This window comes from Vombatus ursinus, unplaced genomic scaffold, assembly GCF_900497805.2.
Source record: "Vombatus ursinus unplaced genomic scaffold, bare-nosed wombat genome assembly UNPS02005659.1, whole genome shotgun sequence".
Lineage (NCBI taxonomy): Eukaryota > Metazoa > Chordata > Mammalia > Diprotodontia > Vombatidae > Vombatus > Vombatus ursinus.
Window position 1 is genome coordinate 18702324 of NW_020945437.1, and position 27608 is coordinate 18729931.

Below are 27608 nucleotides of genomic sequence, written 5' to 3' on the forward strand. Positions count from 1 at the left end.
ATCTCCACCATTCATCGCCCGCCGCCAACCGCCGGACCTCGAGGCCCCGCCTGCGGCCGAGCGCATTGGCCTCGAAATCTCTTCTCCCCTCCCCGCCCTCTCCGAAGCCCCGCCTCCACCCGCTGGGCTCCCGGCCCCGCCTCCGCCGCGCGCTCACCTTGTTTTCATTCCCGCTGTCACATGAATCGGTGACTGGCAACTCGGGCTCCGAGCGGGAGGGGTAGATAGAAGAAGAGAGGGGAAGGAGGGGGGCGAAGGGAAGAGGTGGCTCCTCTGCCCTCAAAGGGCCCGTTTCTCGACTGCTCCCTGCTGCTGTGGTATTGTGGGATAGCGGCGACCTCGCCCCCCTCCTCTCCGCGGCGGGGAGCCCGGCTCTCCAGCGCCCCCTGCCGGTCACCCCGCCTCGCCGCCGGCCTCCCCCCTCCATCTCTCTCCACTCCCCCTCCTCCATCCTCCAGTTCAAGATGGCGGCGGCGGCGGCGGCGGCGGCGACGGCTCCTCCGGGCTGCCCCGGTTCGTGCCCCAACTTCGCCGTGGTGTGCTCCTTCCTGGAGCGCTACGGGCCGCTGCTCGACCTGCCCGAGTTGCCCTTCCCAGAGCTGGAGCGGGTGCTGCAGGCGCCCACGCCCGACGCCGGCGACAGCGAGGGTAAGCGGGGCGGGCGAGCGAAGCGGCCCCGCGGCGGGAACAGGCCTGGGCTCCCTTTTCCACCTCTGGCCTTGGGGAAACAGATGCCCGCTTGGCGCAACCCCGGGCCGCTCCTTCCCTTTCTGGGCCCCGGGAGAGGGGGCGGGGCGAGCACCCCCCCCTGCGTGGGTGGGGGGCGGGCAGCAATTGGGGCGGGGGGGGCAGGTATTGTGTGCTGTTCTCCAGGACGGTCCTTCCACCCCCTCTCCCTCCCGGGCTGGGGAGGGGAGCGCAGGTTCCGGCCCTCCCTGCGCTTTCTCCGCCCCCTCTCCTTGCACCCCGGGGATGCCGGGCCCAGCCCCTCTTCGGGACGCCCCTTCCCCATGCCCCCACCCTTATGCACGCTCCTGAGTCCAGGGACTGGAGGACGTGGAGCTCCTGGAGTCCCCCTCCCCATGTGCGCACTCCCCCTGGAAAGTGTTTCTTCCTCCTCCTCTTCCTCCATTCCCTCCTTCCCCCTCCCCCCGCTTTATTCTTCCAAGGCTCTTTGCACCGAGTGGGGACGCCCTTCAAGACCCTTCCTTCAGAACCCCCACATCTCCTGTGAGAATGGAGCCTAGGTTCTTGCTCCATCCGGCTCTCCCTGGAGCCCCCTCCCGGGAGGCGAGAGGGTGCCTTCCCCTCCCCCCAGATGCATCGGTGTATTTCTCCACTTTCCCAGTTCTTCCCTCCTTTTTCACCTCTGGCTGCGGGGATGTAGGGAGGAGAAAGGAGTCGCTGTCCTCTTTCCCTCATGTTTGCGGGGTGTGAGTGTGAGTGTGTGTGAATGTGTGTGTAGGGGGAGCGGTGGTGGGAGGAGGGGCTCGGTCTCTCCGAGGTGGGGGGGGGAACAGAGCAGAAGAAGGTGCTTGTTGCTCATGTTTCTCTCTGGGGCTGCTGGTCTATTATTGGTGTTCGCAAGTGGTGCTCCTTCCACATAAGGCCACCGCGCGAGTGCATGGCGCATGCTCGGCCCGGCCCCATTGAAACTTCCTGCTGCTGCTGCTGCTGCTGCTGTCGCTGGAGCATCCCCCCTGGTGCGCCTGCTGCTCTAACCCTCACGCTTCTTGCCTGTCTGTACTTAACATTTCTAGGGCACGTTTCTTCTCTTCAAAAGCTACCTTTTTGTTTTTGTTGATTGACACATTAGCAAGGAACTTTATTGGGTTTCAGAGGACACAATTTTCGAGTGATTTGACTTAAATTAGGTAACCGTAGGACTAAAGAAAACCAGACATGGAAGTCTAACTTAAAGAAAATAAATCAGGGTAATGATTGCTAATATTACTCAGTTATTCACTGGAGGAGTCCTTTAAATAGCAAGCTAGCTCAAACTGCATTTAAAAATTCGGTTGGTGGATTTAATTATAAAAAGTTTTTTGGGGAGTACATCCTTTTTGTGCTTTTAGCAAGAATGTACTATGTGCAGAAAAAACTCGTTCAGGCTGGAGGACTGTGCTATATGCTGTGTTGTTTTGAGGATGTATAGAGAAATGGTGGTGTAAGTGTTCCCTTTGGGTTTGAAATTTGGGATGCAAATTACTTTTGGAATTAACTTAGCCCAAGTTCAAAGGCAAACACAGCTTCTAGGGAAGTTTGCAGGATATGAAAGTTTGTCTTCCTCTACACTTTCCTCTTCTCCAGTTTATCCTGAGCTATTCTTTTTTTCACAGGTGACGAGTTTATCTTAATGCCAGAAAAAACGTAATAATGTTGAGGGTTAACTTAGTGTATAACGTTATCCTATAGCATTGAGGGCAGCCTGACTTAATGGATAGAGGGCTAGCTTTAGAGTCAGGAAGATTCAAGACCTCATTCTGACACGTAATGATTGTGTGAACCTGGACAAGCCTTTTAACCTTTAGTGCCCTAGTTAGTTTTCTTAAGTATCTAACTTAATTGCCTGTCATCATTGGTGTAAGAATTTCTTCAAGTGTTCCCTTCTGTCCCCCCAAAGATAAAAATCTCTAACTTTAGGTGGTATGCCAACTGCTAAGTAGAAGATGGGAAATCTAGGGACTGAGAATCATCTGGCTTTGACCACACCATTAAGGTGATCTGGAGCCTGTACGGTTTTTGTTATTGTTAAAGGGGATAATGGTAGTAGTTTTTTCCACAAGGGAATGTCTGGTAAGAATAGCTGCTATCTCACAGGACTGTGTGAGAAAATCAATGTAAATCTTAAAGACTTATAAATTAGTTTCTTGTTAATGTTATAAGGCACTTGGCCAATGAACAGAGCTTATGGTTGTAGTAATTTATATTTTTACTTATAGGGTGAATACATTGTTTTGATCATGGACACAATTTTAAGCTATTTTAAATTTGGATAAAAGCTTTGTGTTGGGGTATAATATTCAGATGCCTACTAATCAATAGATCCAAGAGCAATATGAAAACATATGTTAAGCAGTTATGGAAAATTTTGTGAATCTGGTTTAAAAACTCTTGACTCTTCCTGGCATGATTAAATTTGTCTTTTGATGCCTGTTTAATATGTTCTTTGAATTACCAGTGCATCAGTAGAGGTGACATCCTTTGAATGGGACCATAGTTTTATGTGAACAGTAGCAGTTTAAACATTCTGTGATAAGTTCTTCCATTTACGGTGTTGGACTTTGGAATGATGTCCTCAGCTTGGATGCTCTGTTTTCATAGAAACTGTACCAAAGCCTATTAAATCTTTTTCTTAGGATTATAGAACTAGAAGGGATTTTATGTACCATCTTCTTTTGTAATAGTGTTATAGCTTTATTTCAAAAGTCAGAGCAAAAAGAAGTGATAATAACAAATCATATAAGAATTATAACAAGAAATGTGTGTCTGTGGAAGTTATTGAAGATATTTAGTAGCAAAAAGTACTTTATATTTTTATTTTTTGATATTTTTTAAAGCTGCTTTTGAACAGCTAGTTTGTTTATGTATAGTTTGAACATATATAGTGCTTTCAGGTTTGCAAAGCACTTTTCTTCACTACTGTCCTCTGAGATGGGTAGTGTAAGTATTATTATACTTATTCTATCAATGAGGAGCCTTTGCTCAGAGAGGAGTGAAGGATCATAAAGTTAGTAAGTAGTTGAAGTGGCATTTTAAAACTCAGGTTTTTTCTGACTCTAAGTTCAGCCCTCTTTCACTAGGCTGTGCTGCCTTAGCTTGTCATTGTGTAGTTGGTTCTTTTGAAAACATTAAACTTGATCTTTTTTTTCCCAGCCTGTTAAATTTTGTAATTCTGCTGTAACATGTTAGGGTTCCTATAATGTACCTTTAAAGTTGGTTTTTAATGCATGCTCAGAACTCATTTTTTCATTGAAATTGGACCGTCAGTATTTTGCATTAATGGCCTGATTGCAGGAGGTAAACGCATTAATTTCCTTTTGTACTTAATTGGAGTTGACTGTTAGATAATATGATCTCTCTTACTGGTGATTATTGTGTGATGATACTTTTTAGATGCTTTTTTTGCACCTAAAGGAAAGGTACCTATTAACATCATTGGAGCTGTTTGTTGCCATAAATGAAATTTGCCTTCAGATGCTTATGCTGGCTTCTGATTTTCTATTGTGACAGACCACCTTGGCATTGCTAAAGTGAGAGCATATTTCAGTTGACAGCTAGTGAATATATTCTTTGGCCTTTGAAGAAAGAAGTGGAAGTTAGGGATAGAGGGAAAGAAAAGGATCCTCTTCATACTAGGCTTAAAGTGAGGGAGAAGAAAGCATAGGAAGTCTCTGGCATGTTATTCTATTGCAGAGGGTGGAATGGAAGGGAATTAAAGCCCTCTGTTAAAATATTTCTATTAACGAAACAGTCATTTACCTCGTCCTTATTCAAAAACTTGGCCAAGACCTGTTAGGGAGAAAGCTTACTACTTCATTGTAATAAGTACCTCTTCTAACTCATTTTCTGACTGGCAGCATCTTGCAGAATGGAGCACTAGGCCATGTAGTTGGAAAATGCATCTTGCAAAGTGATAGCTGCTGATCAACTTCTCAGTGATATAATTCATTAAAAGTGTGTGAAAATACTGTGTTTTAATAGGTATGTATTGTCTTTATTAAAGGGGTCAATGGTAAACTATATTTGCACATTTGAAGTAGAAAATTGAGACAGCTGTCTTGAATAATTTGGGCTGCAAATATATTTTTACTTTTTAATGATTTACATACTGTAGGCAAAGCATCAGTTTGATTTATCAAGAAAATGGCCACATTTCTCTATTGTGTGAAGTGGACAAAGTCTTAGTATATATAGCTTTTAAAATGGCGTGTTATTCTAAATTACTTTTGGTTTTCTGTTTGTACAATAGGTCAGGTGCTTTTACCATGAATTCCATTGGACTGTCCAGGTTCTTTTGAAATTTATGTAGTGTTGACTATTACATGAAATAAGTAATTTACAACTTGAATTCCAAACAAATGTTTTGTTGTTTTGTAGAATTTTATTATATCTATTATTTCTATAAATGAGTGAACCAACTTAAAACAGTTTAATTTGGAATGTACTCTTAGATATCAGCTATAAACCAATATAACATATTTATGGTAATATGTATTTATGTCCTTTTTTTTTGTTCTAAGCTGGGATTTCATCTGTGCAGGGAATTCCTGGTGTAGAAATTCCTTCCACCTTAGTAAGGCAACTCATCTATACTTTATTGTCTTAGTTACCAGGGGCACTCACTAAAAAGCAGCTAAGTGACCTGTCTGTAGTCATGTGGTTAGTACTTCTTAGGGGGGGGACTCTGAATCAAGGTTTTTGGGATTCTGAGGCTGGTCTGTGCCATACTGCTTATGGATATAAGATATCTTTCCATAAGATATAAACAGATGTAATGTGCACTTCTTGTCATACTTTGATATTATTAAATGATACAAATGGTAAAAGGGTTTGACCCTTTTATTTTGTATTTTATTTTTACAATGTAGTATTGCATTTGTATTTATTATTACAATATAGTATTGCATTTATCATGTTTGTAAATATAGTTTATTTTATAGTTTGCTTCTAGTCTGTCAGTTTTTCCAACTGTTACTCATTGTCTCTTGCCTTCAGAACGCTCTAGACAAGTGGTTATATAGTACATACCTTCAGGTACAGTGCCAGAAAGACTAGCACATGCTGATTCCTCTCCTTAGAAATGACCATTTCCACCATCTTTGAAATGTGAAAGAATTTTTTTTTAGTGTCAAGTTCTGATTCACCCACTAGTTTAGGGTAGGATGACTATGTCAACCTATCATCTCAGGTCTCTGGGCACTCTGAGCAGAGTGCTAACTTTTTTTCTCTAATTGAATATGAATATAAAACTCAGATTTACATTTGGTCATGGTATTAGGTTCAAATGTGCCAAGTACTTGATGCATAATTATTTAACAGTAAAAAAAAAAAACTAATTGCTTCATTTTAGAAGACTTTTTCTTATTTTATTCTGAATTTTAGAATGTGTGCTTACCTACTAGTTCGACTGTAATTTTAACATTATGGTATCCCCTTCAGGGAGTATCCAGGACAAGATCTTGGTGCAAGATTCTTACCTTTGCCAGACCTAGACCACCTTTCACTGCTGTCAGGGTTTAGAATACAAACAAATTTAACTAAGGTCAATTGAATGTTATAAAAAAAAAATTACATTCAAAAATATAAAATTTTGAATCATGCCGTATTAGCCCACTTGAATTAATAAAGAAAAATAATTTTGTAAGGTGAATTTAGGGGGGAAGTATTTTAATGCAATAGCTTCTATTTATAAAATCATCTGCTTTTTTCTTTTCACATTTGTTTTAAATTTTAATCCTTATAAGATTATGAACTTTCATTAAGTTTTAAGTAAGTTGCTGTCAATTATAAGTTCATATTTCCATCTGACATCTGAGAATAACTTTAGTATAACATTTTTTTTTCCATATCTCAAGCAGATTTTTTTCTGTTCTACTTCAACAAGGAGAAATAATGTAATACTATATTTTTAAACTAAATGTTTTAATCTTTGGGTTAGAAATAAAAACCTAGAATAGCGGATATTTAGTAGTCTAACGTTTGGGAAGTTAAATATCAAATGTTCATCTCTGTTGTGTTTGCAAATAGGTTTAGAGCCAGTATAAATGCTAATTAAGTACTTGGAGTCCCCTGTGAATGAAAATATCAGTAGAGTGATAGTTTGCACAAGAGATCTAATTTTACACGCGACTATGTAAAATATTTGCTACTTTGCCAGGTTCCCTGTTCTGTGAATGAGACATGGTCTTGCCAGTGAAGATGACATGATTAATAGTATGTTTCAGGTATTAATTGGTATTCAGTCAGAGACTTTTGTTTAGGGTTTTATAATAATCGAAAATTATTGAAATAAAGTGAATATACAAATAACCAGCTTTTGTGATTTTTAAAATTTCATTTTATTTTATTTATTGTCTCTTGCCTTCAGAATTCTCAACATTTGATTAAATTGAGTATCTAGCTGCAATGGCAGGTACTTTTTACCAGTGAATCCTAAAACTTTACAAACATTTGAGTACTTTAACAGTGACCACAGTTAGAAATTCTTCTGCCTTGTTGTTCTTGCTTTGTTATGAATGATTGGTTTTGTCACTATGTGAAAATAATTCTCTTTTCTATGGCTGTGCATTTCACCAAACATTTATTAAATGCTTTTTGTGTGAAAAGGCACTTGGAAGTGGGGGAGTCAGGGCATAAATATTTAAGTACCCACTGTGCATCAGGCACTGTGTTAAGCACTCTACAAATATTTTATCTCATTTGATCTGTCTGGGGATAGAAAGATTAAAAAAGTTCCTTCCCTTAACATTTGAGTTTCTGGGGATCTCGGACTGAGTAATAACATATAAGAGGGTAAAAAAGTACAATGTAATTTGTGGAGAGAGAGAGCATCTACAAACTAGAGGTATCAGAAAATGTTTTGAGTAGGAGATGGCACCTGAATTAAGCCTTTTACAAGGCTAAAGATTTTAAGAGAGAGAGATGAGGGACTGCTTGCCAGCTATGAATGATAGATAGCATGTGGGAAGGCAGAGCTAAGAGAAGGAATATTGAGTTCTGGGCACAGCATGTAGCTTGTTTGATTAGAATATAGAATGTGGCAAGTGGGGGTACTGGGAAAGGAGTCATGAATTGCGAAGGGCTTTCAGTACTAAGCCTGAAGTGCTGTTTGATCTTAAAGGCAATAGGGAGCCACTGAAGAGTTTTTTTAGCAGGGAATGAAGTCAAATCCCTGAACCAAATTAGCAAGATTATTTTGGTAGCTGTGGGGAGGATCAGTGGGAGAAGGGAAGATTGTTAATTCTTTTTTTTTTTTTTTTTTTTTACAACTGTCCCCTTCTTTCTGCTTCCATAGCTAGTGTTCTTAGTTCAAGGCTTTATCAGTTTTCTCCTGGACAATTGCAATAGTCTCCTAATTGATCTTTGTATCTAGCCTCTTTCTTTACTTTCCATCCTCTAAGTAATTACTATAATGATCTTTCTGAAGCACAGGTTTGACTTGACAATTCCAGTGACTTCTTCTTACCTCTAGAATGAAATATAAACTCCTATCTGGGATTTAAAGGCCTTTACAACTTGTTACCAGTCTACCTTTGTAGGCTCATTACACCTTATACTGTTGTACCAACTTAAGTACATTAAAAATGGCCTTCTTGTTGTTCTTAACACATAACATTCTATCTCCTGTCTTTCATTTTGAATAAGCTCACTCCAGTGTATGGAATGTATTCTCTCATGTCTGCCTTGTAGAATCTACTCAGCTGCAATGCCACTTTTTACATGAAGACTTTACTGACCTCCATGACCCCCAGTACTACCCTCCTCAAATTATCAGATATTTATTTTGTATGTATTTATGTGTGTACATGTTGCCTACCCCTATGAAATATAAACTCCTTGAGGTCAGGGACAATTTTGTTTTGTTCTCTCCGTCCCTAACACTTAGTACAGTTATTGGTACATAGTAGGTGCTTATTGATTGATTTGATTGACTGACTGAAAGTAGGGAGGTGAATTAGGAAGCTGTTGCAGTAATCCAGGTGAGAGGTATTGACATCCTGAATTAGGATAATGTCTGATGTCTATGTGAATAGAGAGAAGGGAAAAGAGGTGAGCTGTATTTTGGAAGTATAATTGAGAAAACTTGGCCTGTGGTTGGATATAGGGGGTATTGGAGAGAGAAGCGTCAAGGTTGATGCCAAGTTTGTAAACCTGAGCTGATAAAAGGATAGTGAAGCCCTTAACATAAGTAGGCAAGTTTGGAGGAGGGGTGGTTGTAGAGGTGTAATGAATTCTGTTTTGGACATGTTGAGTTTGAGGTAATATCTGCCAAAGAATCATAGATTAAAGATGGAAGGGACATGGAAACTGAGGCCTATAAAGATTGTGAGTTATCCAAGACCATATAGATAGTGACAGAGCTGGGATTTGAACTCAGGTCCTCTGACCCCAAATTCTTCACTCTTTCCACAGCACTTTGGTCAAGATGCCCGGCTGGCAGGACCCTGGATTGGAGCTCAAGAGAAGGATTAGGGCTGGATATTACAAATGTGGGAGGCCTCTTCATAGATAAGATAATTGAACTCATGGGAGCTGATGAGAGTTTAAGGACAGAGCCTTGGAGGCCCTGAGATGTACAGTGATTCAAGAAAGGGAGTAGAGTAAACCCAGGAAAAGGGGATTAAAGGGTGATTGGGGAGGAGAAAAAATTGAGATGTAAGGGGAAAGTGAAATAGAAGGGGACAGAATGGAAAGGTGTTGGCATCTGGTTGGAATGTAGAATTGGTAAAAAGAACGATGTGGAGATTGTGAAGAAGGGTGCAGAGATGATAGGAAGATGAGGTTATAGAGGTTGACATGTATAGGAGAAGAATGTTGACATGACATATTCGGAGAGTGCCCAAGAGGGATAAAGGGTTTTTTTTTGGGGGTTTTTTTGTTGTTGTTTTGTTTTTTGGTGAGGAAGTGGGGTTAAAAGACTTGCCCAGAGTCACATGGCTAGAAGGATAAAGTTTTAAAAGAGGAAAGGCAGAGGTGGGTGCTTTGAAAGTTTGTAAATAAGTATCTAAAAAATACATTATGAAGTTCATTTCTTGCCCCTTCAAGATTGTGTGGTATAGTAGTAGTCCTGCTCATCCATCCCACCTGTCTTCTTGCCATTTACTCTGCTGTTGCTGCTGCCTCTAGATCAGTGAGGTCAAACTCAAATAGAAAAGATCCTTGCTGGCCGCATATTAACTTAGAAAACCACACATTAACAATATCTAAATTGTATTATATTTTTAACAATTTTGTTAAACATTTTCAGATGGTATTTCAGTCTGTTTTGGGCCACCCAAGAGAGTTGGACCCTGTCCTGGGGCACTTAACAGTTTAGATCCTCTGCTTTGTATCCAAGCTGTGCTGATGGATGAGTAAGCACAGATTCACTTGGCCAACTCTTCATGCTTCACATTCCCATCTGACTTTCTTCACTGGCCATCTTCTTACCATCTGACCTACACAAATATAAAACGAATCCATACTCAATTGCTTTTGGAAAGGGTTTGTCATTCAGTTTCCTGTGGCCCTACTAGCCTAGCCTTTCCAAACAAAGCACCTACCTCTCCCCTAAATGTATAGTATCCCCTTATTAGAATGCAAACTCCTTGAGGGTAGGGATTGTTTTGCTTTTATATTGAGGTCACTAGGTAGATCCCTAGGCTCCAATTCTGGGCCATGGTTCTCCGGCCAGCCATTGAACTTCTCTAGACTTCAGTTTCTTCATACATAAAATAGGCTTTGGGATTCAGAGGACCCCATTGTCTCTTCCAGGTATGATCTATGCATTCAGCATATAGTAAGTGCTTCATAAATGCTTTTTTATTCAACTGGCTCCAAATATTTAAATACTCCAAATAATTAAAAATTTTAAAAGACCTTTTTGAAAAAATTATAGAAAAACATTTAAGAATGAAATCTATGAGTGATGAGTTAATTTTTTGTTTGCTTCCTAAAAAATTCTTATTAAATTTTCGCTTTTAACCTTTTGCTATCCCTTCTAGCTAGATTAAGACATTACATTCACTGGAACTTTACTACTGTGTGAGATTTTACTACTATATAGCATTTTTTCTGCTCTTGGGCTTTTCTCTCTGAGAGTTATCTTTTGGAATAGAATAAACAATTCTTGTTAGACAAGGATTTAGCATACTTGAATTGTAATACATTTTCTCTAATGTTGTCCAAATAAAAGGCCTTAGTTACTTTCATTTTTTTCTAGTATTATGTCTAAAGAAGAGGATTTGTGCTTTGTGTTTGTCTCAGTAAGCATCATTGCTTTTTCCTAGACAACTACACATATAATTTTTCAACATATTTCATCCAAAATGATGAAAATCATGAGACTTGGAAGAGAGGAAAATGAATTATTACTGGAAAAATTCTGTTCCCTAGTTTGAAATTTTGGGACATGGTGCAGTTCCACAGGAAGATGAATATATTGAAGGAGTTAGCTTTGATCTCCTAAGTCCTATGTTCAGAATTATAATGGAATTTAGCCTATGTTCATCGTAACAGGACGGTACTGTCATTTTTAGAGCATTGCCCGAGTTCCCACTTCTCCAGAAACAGAAAGGAGGCATCAAGAATAGAAGCAGCATCTGAGCTGAGCCATTGAGTTTGCAGCCCAAATGAACCAAGCTGTTTCTAATATGTGATACTTTTGGTTTGTTCTTGGTTTGTTTTTTTTTAACCTCTTCTTGCCTTTATTGCCTCCTCATTTCTCTTTTTATTACTTCATTTTTGCATGGCATAGTGGATAGACAGTTCTAGTACTACTTTTGACAAATACTGGCTTTGTGAACTTACACTCATCACTCACCCTCCCATTGCTTCAGGATTGTAAGTTAGACAGTAACTGCATAACATTCGCTGATTTACATTGGTAAGAAGGTGTTTCATCATCAGGAATTTCCTCAAACTTAACTTTTCAAACTTTTTGGTCTCATGACCCCTCCTTCACATCCTTAAAAATTATTGAGGACCTCAACCAGCTTTGGTCTATATGGGTTATATACACATTTATCATTTTAGAAATTCAGACATCTCTTAGTATTATTATGAAGAAAGTTTTGACCTGACAGCTGTCCTGAGAGGATCTTGGGGAGCCTCAGAGATCCCCGTGTAACACTTTGTGATTTCACTGGTTTGGGAAGTGGTTCTCAAAGTGTTACATTTGCAGAAATAAATTGCTCTTCCACTCCTACCTGACCTTGTCCATAAGTGAAGACTCTTCTGTCCACTTTTTTTTGTTTCTCTGTTCCCCAGTCTCTCTCTTCTTTTACATTTCTTATCTGATGAAACAGTAATCATTTTAAAATAAAAAGCATTATCGAAAGTATAACGTTTCCCATTATTTGATAGGTTTTGGCTTTATAAGGTATAATATATCTATATCTATATACATACATATATGGTATATTCAGATGTATGCATGTGTGTGTGTATGCTGTTTTCTCCTACAGTATGCCACTTAGATGTTTCTAATTGAACAGTGGTGTCTTAATACGTGCCCTTTGATGTTCAGTTGTTTCAGTCATGTCCAACTCTCTCTTTTTTTTTTTTTTCCAGGCAGTTGGGGTTAAGTGACTTGCCCAGGGTCTCACAGCTAATGTCAAGTGTTTGGTCTGAGGCTGGCTTTGAACTCAGGTCCTCCTGTCTTCAGGGCCAGTGCTCTATCCACTGCACCACCTAGCTGTCCAACTCTTCAGAACCCCATTTTGGGGTTTTCTTGGCAAAGAGTAGTTTGCCTTTTCTTTCTGCAGCTCATTTTACAGATGAGGAACTGAGGCAAACATAGTTAAGTGACTTGCCCGTGGTCATACAGCTAGTAAGTGTCTGAGGCCTGATTTGAACTCAGTCATGATGGGTGGTCCAGCCCTCTCTCTACTGCATCACCTACCTGCCCTAGGTTTCTATAGGTCTTATTTGGTTTTTGTTAGTTTTCATTAAATTTTAGATATCAGGCCTTCATCCGAGATAATTGATGCAAATACTTTTCCTTCTTGATAATTTTTCTTGTCCTAGTTGCAGTGATTTTGTTCCTGCAAAAGCGTTTCAATTTGGCATAATCAAAATTATTTTATCTTTTGTGATAAAATCTTATAACCTCTCATCTCTTTTTTGGTTAAGAATTCTCCCCTACCGCCACCTCGTTAGCCATAGCTGTGAAAGATATTTGAGCTGGTTCTCTTCTAATTTTATAAAAATCGTGTGACTTCCAATATTCAGGTTACGTATCCATTTTGAGCTTAATGTATTATATAGGATGTTGACCTAACCTTAATTTCTGCCAAACTGTTTTCCTAGAAGTTCTTGTCAAATAGGAGTCCAGTACTTGATGTTGAATTTATTAAAGGCTGTTCTACTTTGTTCATTTTCTACTGGGTTTTGAGTATCTTATCTTTTCCACTGATCAATTTTTCTGTTTGTTTGTTTTAACTAGTGCCAAATAGTTTTTGATGATTACTGCTTTATAAAATAGTCGCGATCTGGTACTACTGGCTTTCCCACTTTTTTTTCTGTCATTTCCCTTTCAATTGTTGATGTATTCTTTCTGTAGATGAATTGCTAGAATTTTGTTTAATTCTTTAAAGTAATAACCCTTTGGTAGTTTGATGTGGGTGCTACATCTGTAGATTAATTTAGGAAGCATTGTAATATTTATTTTATTGGTATGGCCCAATAATGAACAATTAATATCTCTCCAGTTACTTGTCTGTCATTATTTTTGTAAGGAGTGTTTTTAGTTGTATTCTTATAATTCCTATATGTGTCTTGGTAGGTGGACTTCCATATATTTTATATGATCTATGTTTATTTTGAATGTAATTTCTTTTCCTATTTCTTCCTTCCGGGTTTTGTTAGCAATATAAAGAAAAGCTGAAGACATTTGTGGATTTATTTTATATCCTGATACTTTTCTAAAGTTAATTTTTAAATAAAATTTTTAATATTCTGTAGTTATCATCTGCAAAATTTGATAATCATATTTCTTTGCCCATGCTTACTGCATCACTTTGTTTTGCTTGTCTTATTGCTAGAGCTGTATCAAATAATAATGGTGCCAACAAAATTACTTACCTTCGATTAATTGGAAACCTGTGCCTCTCCATACCAGATAATGTTAACTCTAGCTTTAGGATAGGTACTATATATATCAAGGAAAAGTTAATTTTCTCCTATAGTTTTTAAATGTTTTAAACAAAAATGGATACTGTGTTTTATCAAAAGCTTTTTCTGCATATAATGTGTTTTGTTTTTTGTTATTTTTTGTTATTATTTGCTCTAATTCTTCTATTGTACAGATTTCACATTCCTGGTATAAATCATAATACCTACTTACAGTCCATAATCTTTCTGATATATTGTTGTAGTCTCTTTGCTAATGTTTTATTTAATTTTTTGCATGGATATTCATCCTACAAGAGCACATCAATTCTAAAACTCATACCTCCTCAATAGTCCCTGCCTCTGGTTCCTTTCCTTCTTTTTCTTTTTTCTTTTTTTTTTTTGGTGAGGCAGTTGGGGTTAAGTAACTTGCCCCAAGTCACACAGCTAGCAAGTGTTACATGCCTGAGGCCCGATTTGAACTCAGGTCCTCCTGACTCCAAGGCCAGAGCTCTATCCTGCTCGCCACCTAGCTGCCCCTCCTGCCTTCTTTTTGGAGAGGGTGAAGGGTGATAATGGGAGAATTTCTAATAGATCCTCCATTATGTAAGGATGGCACTTGGGGCAGCCATCTCATCATTTCCCACCTGGCTGCAGGACATCATCATACTTTCTCTCCTACCTCCCATCCCCCTTTCAGCTTCTTTTTATGTGTTGTCTTCCCCCATTAGATTGTGAGCTTCTTGAAGACAAGAACTTCTTTTTGCTTTTTTTTCCTCCCAGGACTTAGCATAATGCCTGGCATATAGTAGGCACTTAATAAATGTTTGTTGACTGACTAACATTAAAGATATTGCTTATGGTTATTTCTTCCTGGTGTATTTGTCTCAGAAAAAAATTTGGTAGGATGCCATCTTTCTCTCTTTTTCAAATAATTTATGTAAAATTTTAGTTAATTGCTCTTTGAATGTTTGATAGAACTCACTTGTAAATCAGTCTGATCCTGGAGGATTTTTCTATGACAAGTCCTTCATAGCTCATTCAGTTTCTTTTGTAATTTCATTTCACTTAAGATTTAATTTTAGTTTTCTTCCTTTTCATTTATTGCAAGTTGTCCTTTTCAGTTTTTGTTGTTGGCAGTTTGGTTCCCTTTTCCTCCCTTCTTTGCTGTACTCCTCCTTCCTCCCCATTAGATAAGTTTGTCTATTTCATTAATTTAGTTTAAAAAAAAAAACCACATCGTTTAGTAAGTTTTTCAGAATCCATTCAGTGGGGTTATTTTTTTGGGAGGATTGCAGTTTTGTTAACCTCTTTGATTTTAAGAATTTCTGTTTTTGTGTTTAGTTGGGATTTTTGATTGTTGCTTTTCTAGCTTTTTAAAACTGTATACTCCAGTGTTGGGTTTTTTTGGGTCTCTTTCATTAAGGAAAATATTTAGAGGTATAAATTTTTCCCTAAGTACTGCTTTGGCTCCATGTCAAAAGTTTTGTTATGTTGTATTATTGCTGTCATTTTCTTTGTAAATTATCTGTAGTTTCTAGAATTTATTTTTTGATTGGCTAATTCTTTAGGATTAGATTATTTAGTCTCTGTTTAAGTTAGAATACCTTTTTTAAATTCCCTTTATTGGTTATGATTTTTATTGTATTGTGATCAGTGCAAGGTGTTTTAAATTTTTGTTTTTGTGTATTTGTGTATGAGGGTTTTATGCCATAGCATGTCATCAATTTTTGTAATGGTTCCATGAGTATCTGGGAAATATGTATATTCTTTCTCTTCTCATTTAGTAATTTTCAGAGATCTAGCCCATCTAACTTTATAACATTCTGTCCAAGTCCTTAATTTTTTTATCTCATTAGATTTTTGTCTAGTTTTGAAAGCAGCACATTGAAGTCCCCAATGATTAGTTTTTCTTTCTATCTCCCAGTCTAATGTAGGATGAATATCCATGCAAAAAATTAAATAAAACATTAGCAAAGCGACTATAACAATATATTAGAAAGAAAGTAGGTATTATGATTTATACCAGGAATGTGAAATCTGTACAATAGAAGAATTAGAGCAAATAACAACAAAAAATACCAAAAAAAAAATTTCTATCTCCCAGTCTAATTCTATCTCCCAGTCTAACCTTTTTCTTTAAGTACTTAAATACTCTATCATTTGATGTGTGTGTGCGCGCATTTAACTATTGCTATTTTATTACCTATGGTGCTTTAATCATTATAATTTCTCAATTTTTCTTTTTTGCTATCTGTTTTTACTGTTGGCTTTTCTGCGTTCGTGAATGCCTGTTATTTTTAATAGACCTGGGGTTTAATACATTTTTCTCAGCTCTTTAATTCCATTCATTTTTGATCAAATGTTTTTTAAAAATATCTATCGTTGGATTCGGCTTTCTAATCTGTTTTGTTTTCCTACATATTATAGGTGAGAATATCCTGTTCACATTGTGGTTATGATTGTTAATTTTTAAAGTATTAGTATTAATAATTAATATTAATTCCCCCCTCACATCCTTTGATACTTTTCATCTCTGCTTCTGTCTTTACAAAGGAGGCAGAGAAAGACAAAGAATGTGTTAATTTAGCATTATTAGTCTATAACTGAAGTGTTCTCCTACCCTTGACCCTCCTAGTTTAGACTTCTGTCACTGGTTCTTATGTTCCTTTTTAACCTCTCCTTCCTGATCCACCCTCTAAAGTTGAAGTTTGCTTTTCTTATGACTATTCCACCCTGATTTTAACCTCCCTCATAAATAAACAGGACCTGATTTCCTTTAGATTTTAATATATTTTTAATATGAAAGTCTTATGTTCAACCCTCCTTCAGGTAAAAATGTTCATATTCTACCTATTTCCCTCATTCTTTCCTCTACACACACACACATATATATACATGTATCTTAGCTGCAAGTGCAATATTCTTATCTTCTTTGTCACCTAGCTGCTTATATAAATGCTAGCTATTAATATTATGGAATTTTTTTTTGCCTTGTGATTTAAAAATTTTGAACTTAACATGCACCAAAGAAGATGACCATTCCCATATACAAAGCAAGACAAGAAAAGAAGATTGCATATGCAGCCATGCATCTGTATATTATATATCTTTCTTTTCCTTTAAGTTTGCAAGAATTTCAGTGTTATTTTCAAAACTCATCTGTTTGGTTTATGTTTCCTACTGATCGATCTTCCATCTGTTATTTTCTGTGCACTTTAAAAAATTAATTCAGTGGCTTTCTTTCTAAATTTCCCTCCTCATTATGGTAACTATCCTATTGCAAACTATCCTTTCCACATCTCCCCATTGCTGACAATTCATAGACAAAAACAAAAACAAAAAATAACAGTCAAGCAAACACATTCCTGTATTGGCCATGTCTGAAAATGTTACATTCTGCATCTTAAGTTCATTACCATTATCTCTCGTGAGGTGAATAAAATAGCATGTTTATCTCTGGGTTCCATTTATTTCACTCTGTATTCATGTAATTTTTCCTAGGTTTTATCCCTCTTATCATTTTTATGACACAATAGTTTTCCCTTATTTGCATACCATAATTTTTCAACCATTCTTATTCCTTTACAAGACATTTCATCTCCTGACTATGGGCATTTTCACTAACTGTCCCCCATGTACGGAATACTCCTTTCTCTTCTCCACTTCCTGTATTCTTTGACTTCCTTGAAGTGCCAAAATCTCATCTTCTACAGGAAGCATTTCTCAGTCCCCCTTAATTCTTGTGCCTTACCTGTGTTGATTATTTCCCATTTATCTGGTGTGTATCTTGTTTGTACATAGTTCTTTGCATGTTGTCTTCCCCTTTAGATTGTGAACATCTCAAGGACAGGACCCTTCTTTGCATCCCCAGCGCGTAGCACAGTGCCTGGAACATAGTGTGTGTTAAATAAATGTTAATGACTAATTGATGACCCTCCTCTCATTTCCAGGTATTTACCACTATATATGAGTCCTTTTTCTCTTTTTTGATCTTTTTGGAGTACAAGCATAGTATTCATATCACTGGGTTTCAAAGGATATATACAGTTTAGAGATTTTGAGGCATATTTCCAAATTGCTTTCCGAAATGACTGGACCAATTTATAGCTCTACTAGAAATGTATTAACGTGCTTGTTTTCCTGCAGCCTCCTCTCTTGTCCCCCAACATTTGCCGTTTTCCTCTTTTTGTCATTATTACCAATCTCTTGGGTATGGGGTAGAGCCTCAGAGTTGTTTGTTTTGCATTTCTGTAATTATTAGTAATTTGGAATATTTTTATGATTGTTGATGATGTGTATTTCTTCCTTTGTGAACTACTTGTTTATAAGCACTGCTTATCTATTGGGAAATGACTCCTTTTTTGTATATTTTAATCATTTTCTTACATCTTAGAAATAGAGAAACTAATTGCAAATATATTCTTCATAGTTTACTATTTCCCTAATAGTTTTAACTTCATTAATTTGGCCCATATAAAATCTTTTCAATTTTTTCAAATCAAACTTTTCCATTTTACCTTCTGTGATCCTCTCTACCTTGTTTAGTCATGAATTCTTCCCTTACTCAAACATTTCCTTCCTTGTTACTCTAATTTATTTATATTCTTATTTTCTCTTCCATTAGATTGTATGTTCCTTGTGAGTAGGGATTATTTCATGCATTGGACTTGTATCCTTAAGATTTAACACAATTTCTAGTGCATGGTAGGCACTTAATAAATACATGCTTGTTGATTTATTTATGATAGCACCTTTTATATCCAAGTCATATATGAATTTGAAACTCATCTTGATATATGGTGTCAGATGTTGATCTAAACCTAATTTCTCCCAGCCCAGCTTTCCATTTTCCCAGTTGCTTTTGTCAAACAATCCTTGTCCTGATAGTTGGGCTCATTAGGCTTTTGAACACTGAGATACTATACATTCATTTGCATCTCTGTTCTGTGTAACTGATCTGTTCTACTGATTGATTTCTATTGCTTTATAGTAAAATTTGAAGTCTGGTACTTCTAGACCCTTTCTACCTTTTTCATTATTTCCATTTGAGAATCTTGACCTTATCTTCAAAATGAATTTTATTATCTTTTTTTCTAGCTCTATAAAATAATGGTTTGGTGATTTTATTGGTATGATCCTGAATATTAAATGAGCTTAGGTAGTACAATTATTTTTATTATTTTGTCATGGGCTTACCATGAAGAATTAATGACTCCAGTTATGTAAGTCTGTCTTTGTTTTATTCAAATAGCTATTTTATTCTGGCATGTATTTATATGTCTATTTTTGTATAGTAGCTAGAGGGCACAGTGCACATAGAGGGTTAGACCTGGAGTCAGGAAGACTCAGACACTTAGTCTCTGTGACCTTGGTCAAGTCTCTTACCACTGTGCCTCATTTTCCTCATCTGTAAAATGGGGATAGTAATATTAACTCCCACCCAGGTTCTTGTGAGGATAAAATAAGGCATTATTTGTAAAGTGCTTTGCATTCCTTAAAGTGATAATAAGATGTTAGTTATTATTACTTTAAAGAGTATTTTTTAGTTTTTTTCATATAGTTTCTTTGTGAGTTTCAGTAGGTATTCTCCTAAGTATTTTATATATTTGTTAGCAATTTTGCTTATGAAATTTAGAAAGATTTAAATGGGTTGTCTTTTGTGTTTCCTTATTTTTTCTTTTTGTCTTCACTGATTTCTGTCCCATTTAAAGAGCATAACCATGAAATTACTTTGAGTGTATTTTTGCTTAGTTTAATAGTAATATATTTTTACTATTTTTTTTTGGTTTAGTCATTTTTCAATCATGTTCAACTCTTTGTGACACTTATTTTGGGTTTTCTTGGCAAAAATACTGGAGTAGTTTGTCATTTCCTTCTCCAGCTTATTTTACAAATGAAGAAACTGAGGCAAACAAGGTTAAGTGACTTGCCTAGGGTCACAGAGCTAGAAAGTGTCTGAGGATGGTTTTGAACTCAGGAAGATGAGTTTTCCATTACTCTAGGCTGGGCATTCTATCCTCTGTGCTGCTTAGCTGCCCCATATGAAATTTTATTATTTGGTATTTCAAACAAAAATATAATTTATTCACTGAATAGTTAGGTATAAACCTACTGAACTTTAAAACTTAACTTTTTAAAATGTTTAAAATCTTGAAAAATCATATTCTGGCTTCTAAGACTAAATACAAAACAGTTAAAGGAGACCTGGATTTGTAGTCATAGCACCTGAATTAAATCCCCCTCTGTTTAGAGGGAGTCACTTAACTTATCTCTGGGCCTTTTTTTTTTTTTTTTTTTTTTTTAATCTCTAAAATGAGGGCTAGGATGGAGATGACTTAAGGCCCCTTTCCCTTCCAGTTCTAAACCTGTGGAGTTGAGAGTGTAATAGACTTTGTCATTATTTTTCTGGAGAGAATTTGTATGCTTGGCTGAATCCCAGATTGTATTCTGGGAAAAAAAGATCTGAAGATGTTCTTCATTTGTTACCTTTGAAAGTTCCCTTTCCAATATAAGTCCTAAAAGGGTACTACTTGATTTGCATTCCATGCAGATGCAGTATCTGTACAGTCATCACAACTTCTTCCTCTTGGTAAGTGACGGGGGTGGATGACAGGAAGATGACCAGATCACATATGAAATATAGTTAGGACCAGCTAGTTTGAGTGATGCACTCCCCAATTAGGATAGCTTTGGTTATGGGGTGGGAACCCCAGAGCTTAGAAGGTTTAAATATCCTAGGAGGATTTAGTAGGTAGGGTAGGTAACAAGAAGATGACCGTGTAGAACTGTTGAAATTCAATTCACATTTATTAAACACCTTTAATATACAAGGAAGTAGGCTAGGCCTGGAGACAGGAAAAAACTGAAATGCTTCCTGCCTCCAAGGAGCTTACCACGGGGGTTGGGAGTGAGCAGGGACAATTACATGTACACAAATAAATCAATGCCAAGAAAATTTGAGGAGGGAGAAAGAATTAATGGGGAAGCTTAAGGAAGGCTTCTTTGTAGGAGGTGGCATTTGGTTTGAGCCATGAAGATGAGGGTTTTGAAATTAAAGGATCATAGACTTAGAGCTCGTTGGGACCTGAGAGGGTCATTACAGGCACAAAGGAGGATGGATTCTGAAAATGCCAGAGGATAGTAGATGGATTTTCAAGGTGAGTATGAAAAGCTAGTATTCCAGTTTGGCTAGAAAACGAAATTTGTGAAGAGATGTAGTATGAAATAAGGGCTGGAAAGATAGATAAGAGCCAGATTTTAGGGGGTTACAGAAACAAGTTAAGGACTTTTTAGCCTGTAGGTATTGAGAAGCTACTGAAAGACCTTGGGTGAAGGAGTGACATGGTTAAATCTGCACCTCTGGAAGATGATGTTGTCAACTTTGTTTAGAATGGATTGGAGTAGAGGGAAGGACTAAAAGCAGGGAGACCAAATAGGAAGCATTCATCCAAGACAGTGGTGCCAAACTCAAGTAGAAACCAGTCTCTACAGGTTGCATATTGTGGTTAGAAAACCAAAAGTTAACATTTTACTGATGGAATACTTTAGAGTAATTTTCTTAGAGAAAATACTTGGAGTGAAGTGGATAAATACCTAGAGTCAAGTGAAACTTACTAAAGGGATGAATATAGAGAGAGGAAAAAGCCTATGACATGGTCTTGGACATTGAGATCCAGGAGCAGCTAGAAGAGATGAGGGTATGCAGGAGAAAGGGTTTCAATGATGTCAAGTAGAGTAAGGACAGAAGTTACTCTGTTTAAGTGGATAACAGTGGTCAAACAGATTAAACAAGTTAAAGGAGCTTCCATTGCCATCCATTCCACTAACCCCTACTTCTCCTAAGGCAACCCATTCCACTTAGAGAGCTCTAATTGTTAGAGCTTGTCTTGCTCTTGGAGTTTGAAGATGGCAGTGATCCTGTCTGGTTGGGGGAATCAGGGAAGATTTAATGAATTGGAGTCATATGATTTGGAACCAGAAGAATCTTAACTACCATCCTGTATCACCCTTCATTTTGCAGATGAGGAAACTGAAACCCAAAGAGGGGGAGTGACCAGGCCAAGGCCATATGGACAGTAAATAGTAGAGCTAGGATCTGAACCCAGGTCTTTTGACCTCACATTTAATGTTCTTTCTACTATTCCACTTACCCTTGGAAGAAGGAAAAGGTTTCTGCGGAGAAAGATTTGGTGGAACAAGTCCCACATGTTTGAGCAGGGTATATATAAATGTTCAATAGTCATGGTGAAATTGGAAAGCAACTCATAGTCAATTTAACTGAAACACAGGGTTAATAAAAGTAAGTTTTGTGAAATAATACTGGAAATGTAGATTGGAGACAGATTGTGGAGGTTTTTGAATGCCAGTTTAAGGAGTTTTTGTCATTAGGCAGTGGTGAAATACTGAAAGATTTTGAGTCATAGAAATAATGTAATGTATGTTTTAAGTGATGTATGTGAAGAAGAGTATTTTGGCAACTGTGTGAAGGATGAATTAGAGTAGGAGAACCTAGAGGCAGGGAGACTAGTTAGACCATTATGCAGTTACCCTTTTTGGAATTTTTTTTTCATTTTTTTGGCTTGGAGATGACCTAAGGCCATATACCCTATTGCCATCTCTTCATTTCCCACTGGCCTGCACTCCTTTGGACTTGTCCGTATGCCCCCAGGAACCTCATCAGCTTTGGTACTTGGACCTCCTTAGTGCCTTCTTTCCTTCTGTCTGATTAGAAGGTGGAGGAAAGAGCTCCTCCCAAACTTCCATTTAAGGAGGGTGACAATGTCAGCTTTCTCTTCATTTCCCTCCAGGATGCATTTCCCCAGACTGTAATGCATTCAAAGCTCTTCATAATTTCCTTCCACTCTACCACCTTTCCAGTCCTCTTAAACCTTTACTTACCTTTACTTATATTCTGTGATCCAGTGACATTGGCCTCCTTGGTGTTCCTCAAACAAGATACTCCATCTCTTGACTCTGGGCATTTTCACTGGCTTTTCCCCCTGCCTGGAAAACTCTCTACCTCCAAGTGTTCTCAGAATCCCAGCTATATTTCTACTTTGTACAGAAAGCCTTTCCTGATCCCCCTTACTTCTAGTATTTTTCCTTTGAGACTACCCCTAATTTATCCTATATGTATTGTTTGAACATAGTTGTTTTAAAAAATCTTCTCCATTCAACTGTGAGCTCAAGAGCAGGAACTATATTTTGCTATTCTTTATGTTCTCAGGACTTAGCACGGTGTCTGACACACAGTAGGTGCTTAGTGAATCTTTAGTGACTGAATCACACTTTGATATGATAGCCAAATCCAAAATCGTGTCTTCTTTGTTCATTGCTAAACCGCCTTAGTTACTTCAGTTGTTTCTTGTGTGGCCTGGTTTTGAGACTTCTTAAGATATCTGTTGTGCACATTAGAGCTTGTTAGTGTCCCTACTAAAATGGGAGTGATACAGTACTTATACATATGATTTGATTCAGGTTGTAAGATCCTAAACTGGAGTTGTAAGGATCTTATTTTACAGATGAGTGACTAAGACACAAAAAAATTAGGTGACCTGCCCAAGGTAAGAGGTGGTAAGTAGTAGAGCTGGCCTTTGGACACTGGTCTTTGGATTCTGAATCCAGCGCTTTTTTCACTGTGCTGTTCAGTCTGTCCAGTCAAGGAGATGGGAGATATAATGCTTACCTTGCTTTGGCTGTTCAGTGAGGGGATTTTGCTTACAGTCTGCTGTTTATCTTATCTTAAGCATTAGGTCTAGCATTTTTTTTTTTAAATCATTCCTTTCCCCAGAATCCAGGAATGAGTTTGACCAGTGATAAAGTATGCTACTCATGGACAACAGAGGTTATGGTTACTTTGAATAGGTTCATCAAGATGTCAAGATAAGGAAGAAGAAAGAATATAGCCAGTTCTGGGATAAGGACCTGAGAAAGAAGAGAGAGGACAAAGAATAGGGTTATAGGTTTAGGTTATAAGTCATAGTATCAGTCAGTCAGTCAGTTCTTAAACAGGAACCCTTCCTCTGACAGTACTACTACCCGGGTGCAGGTCCTCATCCCCTCATGCCTGGACTATTGCAGTAGCCAGCTGGTGGGTGTGCCTGCCTCAAGGCTCTCCTCATTGCACTCATTTGTCACAGTGGTCTTCCTAAAGTGCAGATATGACCATGTCACCCTATTTAATACCTTCTAGTGGACTCCGTATCACCTCTAGGATCAAATATTAAATCCTCTTTGGTTCTTCATGATTGCCCTACCCCACTTCCTCCACATATACCTTTCTAATCTTCTTATAACCACCCACATACTTTGTGATCCAGTGATACTGACCTCTTGGTTGTTCATCAAAACAGGATACTCCCATCTCCTGTCTCTGGGCATTTTCACTGACTCTCTGCCATACCTAGAATGCTTTCTCTCCTCGTTCATCTTTGCCTCCTTCTGGTTTTCCCCTGGCTTCCTTCAAGTCCTAATTAAAATTCTACCTTCTACAGAAAGTCTTTCCTGGTCCACCTTAATTCTAATGCTTTTCCTCTGAGACTGTCCCCAAATTATCCTATATGTATTTTGTTTGTAAGCATTTATTAATTATCTTCTGTGTGCCAGGCATTGTGCTAAGCCCTGAAGATACATAGAAAAGCAAAGGAAAGTCCTTGCTCTCTAGGAGCTAACAGTCTAGTAGGGGAGACTGTGCAGACAACTATGTACAAACAAGCATGTAAAGGATAAGTTGGAGATAATCAAGAGAAGAAAGCACTAGCTTTATTTTATTTTATTTTTTGCAAGGCAGTCAGGGTTAAGTGACTTCCCCAGGATCACACAGCCAGTAAGGGTCAAGAACTCAGGTCCTCCTGACTCCAGGGCTGGTGTTCTATCCACTGTGCCACCTAGCTGCCTTAGAAGGTACCAGCTTTCAAGGAGATCAGGAAAAGCTTTTTGTACACGGTGGGATTTTAGACAGAGACTTGAAGGAAGCCGGTTGCACAATGGCTTCTCTAACTTCGACTCACTACTTATGTTTTGTGTTGTTCCTCACCCCAATTAAATAATTGTTGCTTGGTGGGAAAGGAGTAAGTGAAAAACTTGAGGTGGTGTTGTGAGATTCCATGTAGAAAAGTATTATACAGTATGTTATTATTATTTTTATAATGCTTATCTTTCTGTATTTCTAAGGCATTCTCAAGAGTTCCTTCTGACATTTATTTATTTACTTACTTATTTGGCCTCAGACTTGCACCACCAAAATAACCTTCTTAGACTAGTTCAGAGAAATAGTAGATTTCTTCTCTCCACATTCAAGTCAATATTTCTAGAGTTAGAGGCTTCACTGTTGATTTAATTGAACCCTCCAACTCCAATTCTAACCCTAACCCTAACTGCACACCTCAGACTCAGAAGGTCCAGATTCAAATCCTGTCACCACCTCTGACTTCTTGTAAGACTCCAGGCAAGTAAATCTTTTGGGAGACCCAGATCCTTCATCTTTACAATATGAATAATAATTCTTACCTTAGTTATCCCACAAAGTAGTCATGAAGGAAATGCTTTTCAAATCTTAAAGCACTATAGAAATGAGGCAGCTTAATGGCACCACAGTGCACAGAGAATTGGGTCTGAAGTGTAAGGGAGACTCAATTTCAAATATGGCCTCTGACACTTACTAGTTGTGACTTACTAGCTGTGTAACCCTAAGCAAAGTCACTTCACCTCAGTTTGCCTCAGTGTATCTCCCAGACTTCTTGTGAACATTAAATGAGATAATATTTGTAAAATGCTTAGCAAATCTTAAAACACTACATAAATGCTAGCTATTTTTTTAAATAGAATTTGAAACTGCTATCTTAAAACTGGTACTATATGTAAATGTGAACTATTATTTTCAGTACTTATCTTAGACATTTTTTTTTAACATGTGTTTTAAAACTTTGGGTTACAAATTTTCTCCCTTACTCCCTCCCCACTCACCCTCATTGAAAAGGCAAGCATCTCGATACAGGTTATAGATGTGCAGTCATGCAAAACACTTCCATAGTAGTCATGTTGTGAAAAGCTAAGTATATTTCCCTTCCCTGTCCTTGCTCAGAAGTGTTTGCTTCTGATTATGCCCTCCCCCAATCTGCCCTCCCCTCTATCAACTCCCTGCTCTCTTGTCCCCTTCCCCCCTTGTTTTCTTGTAGGGTAAGATAGATTTCCATACCCCATTGTGTGAGTTATTCCCTCCTTAAGCCAAATACTATGAGAATAAGATTCACTCATTTCTTCTCACCTTCCCCCATTTTCCCTCTACTGTAAAAGCCTTTTCTTGTCTGTTTCATGTGAGATAATTTACTCCATTCTACTTCTCCCTTTTTCCTTCTCCCAGTATAATCCTCTCTCATCCCTTAATTTTATTTTCCAGATATCACCTTTTCATCTTCAACTCACCCTGTGCCCTCTATCTATCTATCTATCTATCTATACATACATACATATAATTTTTTTTTCCCTCCCATTACCCTGATACTGACAAAGGACTCATGAGTTACGAATATCATCTTTCCCTGCAGGAATGTAAACAGTTCAACCTTAATAAGTCTCTTATGATTTCTCTTTCCTATTTACCTCTTCCATGTTTCACTTGAGTCTTGTATTTGAAAGTCAGATTTTCTATTCAGCTCTGGTCTTTTCCTCAAGAATGCTTGAAAGTCCCATATTTCACTGAATGACCATTTTTTCCCCTGAAGGATTATACTCAGTTTTGCTGGGTAGGTGATTCTTAGTTGTAATCCTATCTCCTTTGCCCTCCAGAATATTATAATCCAAGCTCTGAGGTTCTTTAATGTAGAAGCTGCTAAATCTTGTGTTACCCTGATTGTGTTTCTACAATACTTGAATTTTTTCTTTCTGGCTGCCTGCAATATTTTCTCCTTACCTGGGAATTCTGGAATTTGGCTACAATATTCCTAGGAGTTTTCCTTTGGGGATCTCTTTTAGGAGATGATCGATGGAGTCTTTCAGTTTGCCTTCTAGTTCTAAAATATCAGGACAGTTTTCCTTGATAATTTCTTGAAAGATGATGTCTAGGCTCTTTTTTTTGATCATGGCTTTCAGATAGTCCAATAATTTTTAAATTCTCTCTCCTGGATCTATTTTTCAGATCAGTTGTTTTTCCATTGAGATATTTCACATTATCTTCTATTTTTTCATTCTTTTGGATTAGTTTTACAGTGCCTTGATTTCTTGTAAAGTCACTAGCTTCCAATTGCTCCATTCTAATTTTTAAGGAAGTATTTTCTTCAGTAAGCTTTTGGACTTCCTTTTCCATTTGGCCGATTTTGCTTTTTAGGGCATTCTTCTCATTGGCTTTTTGGACCTCTTTTGCCATTTGGGTTTAGGCTATTTTTTAAGATGTTATTTTCTTCAGTATTTTTTTGGGTCTCCTTTAGCATCACTCTCAGTTTTTCCTCTACTTTTCTTACTTGCTTCTCAAAATCCTTTTTGAGCTCTTCCATGGCCTGGAACCAATTCACAATTTTCTTGGAGACTTTGGATGTAGGAGCTTTGGCTTCATCGTCTTCTTCTGGTTGTATGTTTTGATCTTCTTTGTCACCAGAGTAAGATAATATAGTCTGACTCTTTTTGTGCACCTTGCTCATGATCCCAGCCAATTATTTGACTTATAAACTCTTTGTTAAAGTAGGGGTCTGTTTCCAGTGTGGAGAATGTATTGTCACAAGCTTCAGGGGTCTTGTGCAGCTATTTTCAGAGATACTTCTAGGGACCTGTGAATTTTCAATTCTTCCAAGGTGCCATGA

The 27608-nt window shown here is 37.9% G+C and overlaps 2 protein-coding genes across 2 annotated transcripts in view; one reads left to right on the forward strand and one right to left on the reverse strand.

Moving 5' to 3' along the window:
• AAMDC (adipogenesis associated Mth938 domain containing) overlaps positions 1 to 298 on the reverse strand; it is a 38426-nt gene extending 38128 nt beyond the window's left edge. Inside the window, exon 1 of the mRNA XM_027848043.1 lies at positions 158 to 298. The gene's annotated coding sequence lies outside the window, so the exon portion shown is untranslated. The remainder of the gene's footprint in view (positions 1 to 157) is intronic.
• A 166-nt stretch (positions 299 to 464) lies between these two features.
• Positions 465 to 27608, forward strand: part of RSF1 (remodeling and spacing factor 1) — a 133384-nt gene continuing 106240 nt past the window's right edge. Inside the window, exon 1 of the mRNA XM_027848101.1 lies at positions 465 to 648. Within this exon, the coding sequence (XP_027703902.1) occupies positions 465 to 648 (184 nt within the window). The remainder of the gene's footprint in view (positions 649 to 27608) is intronic.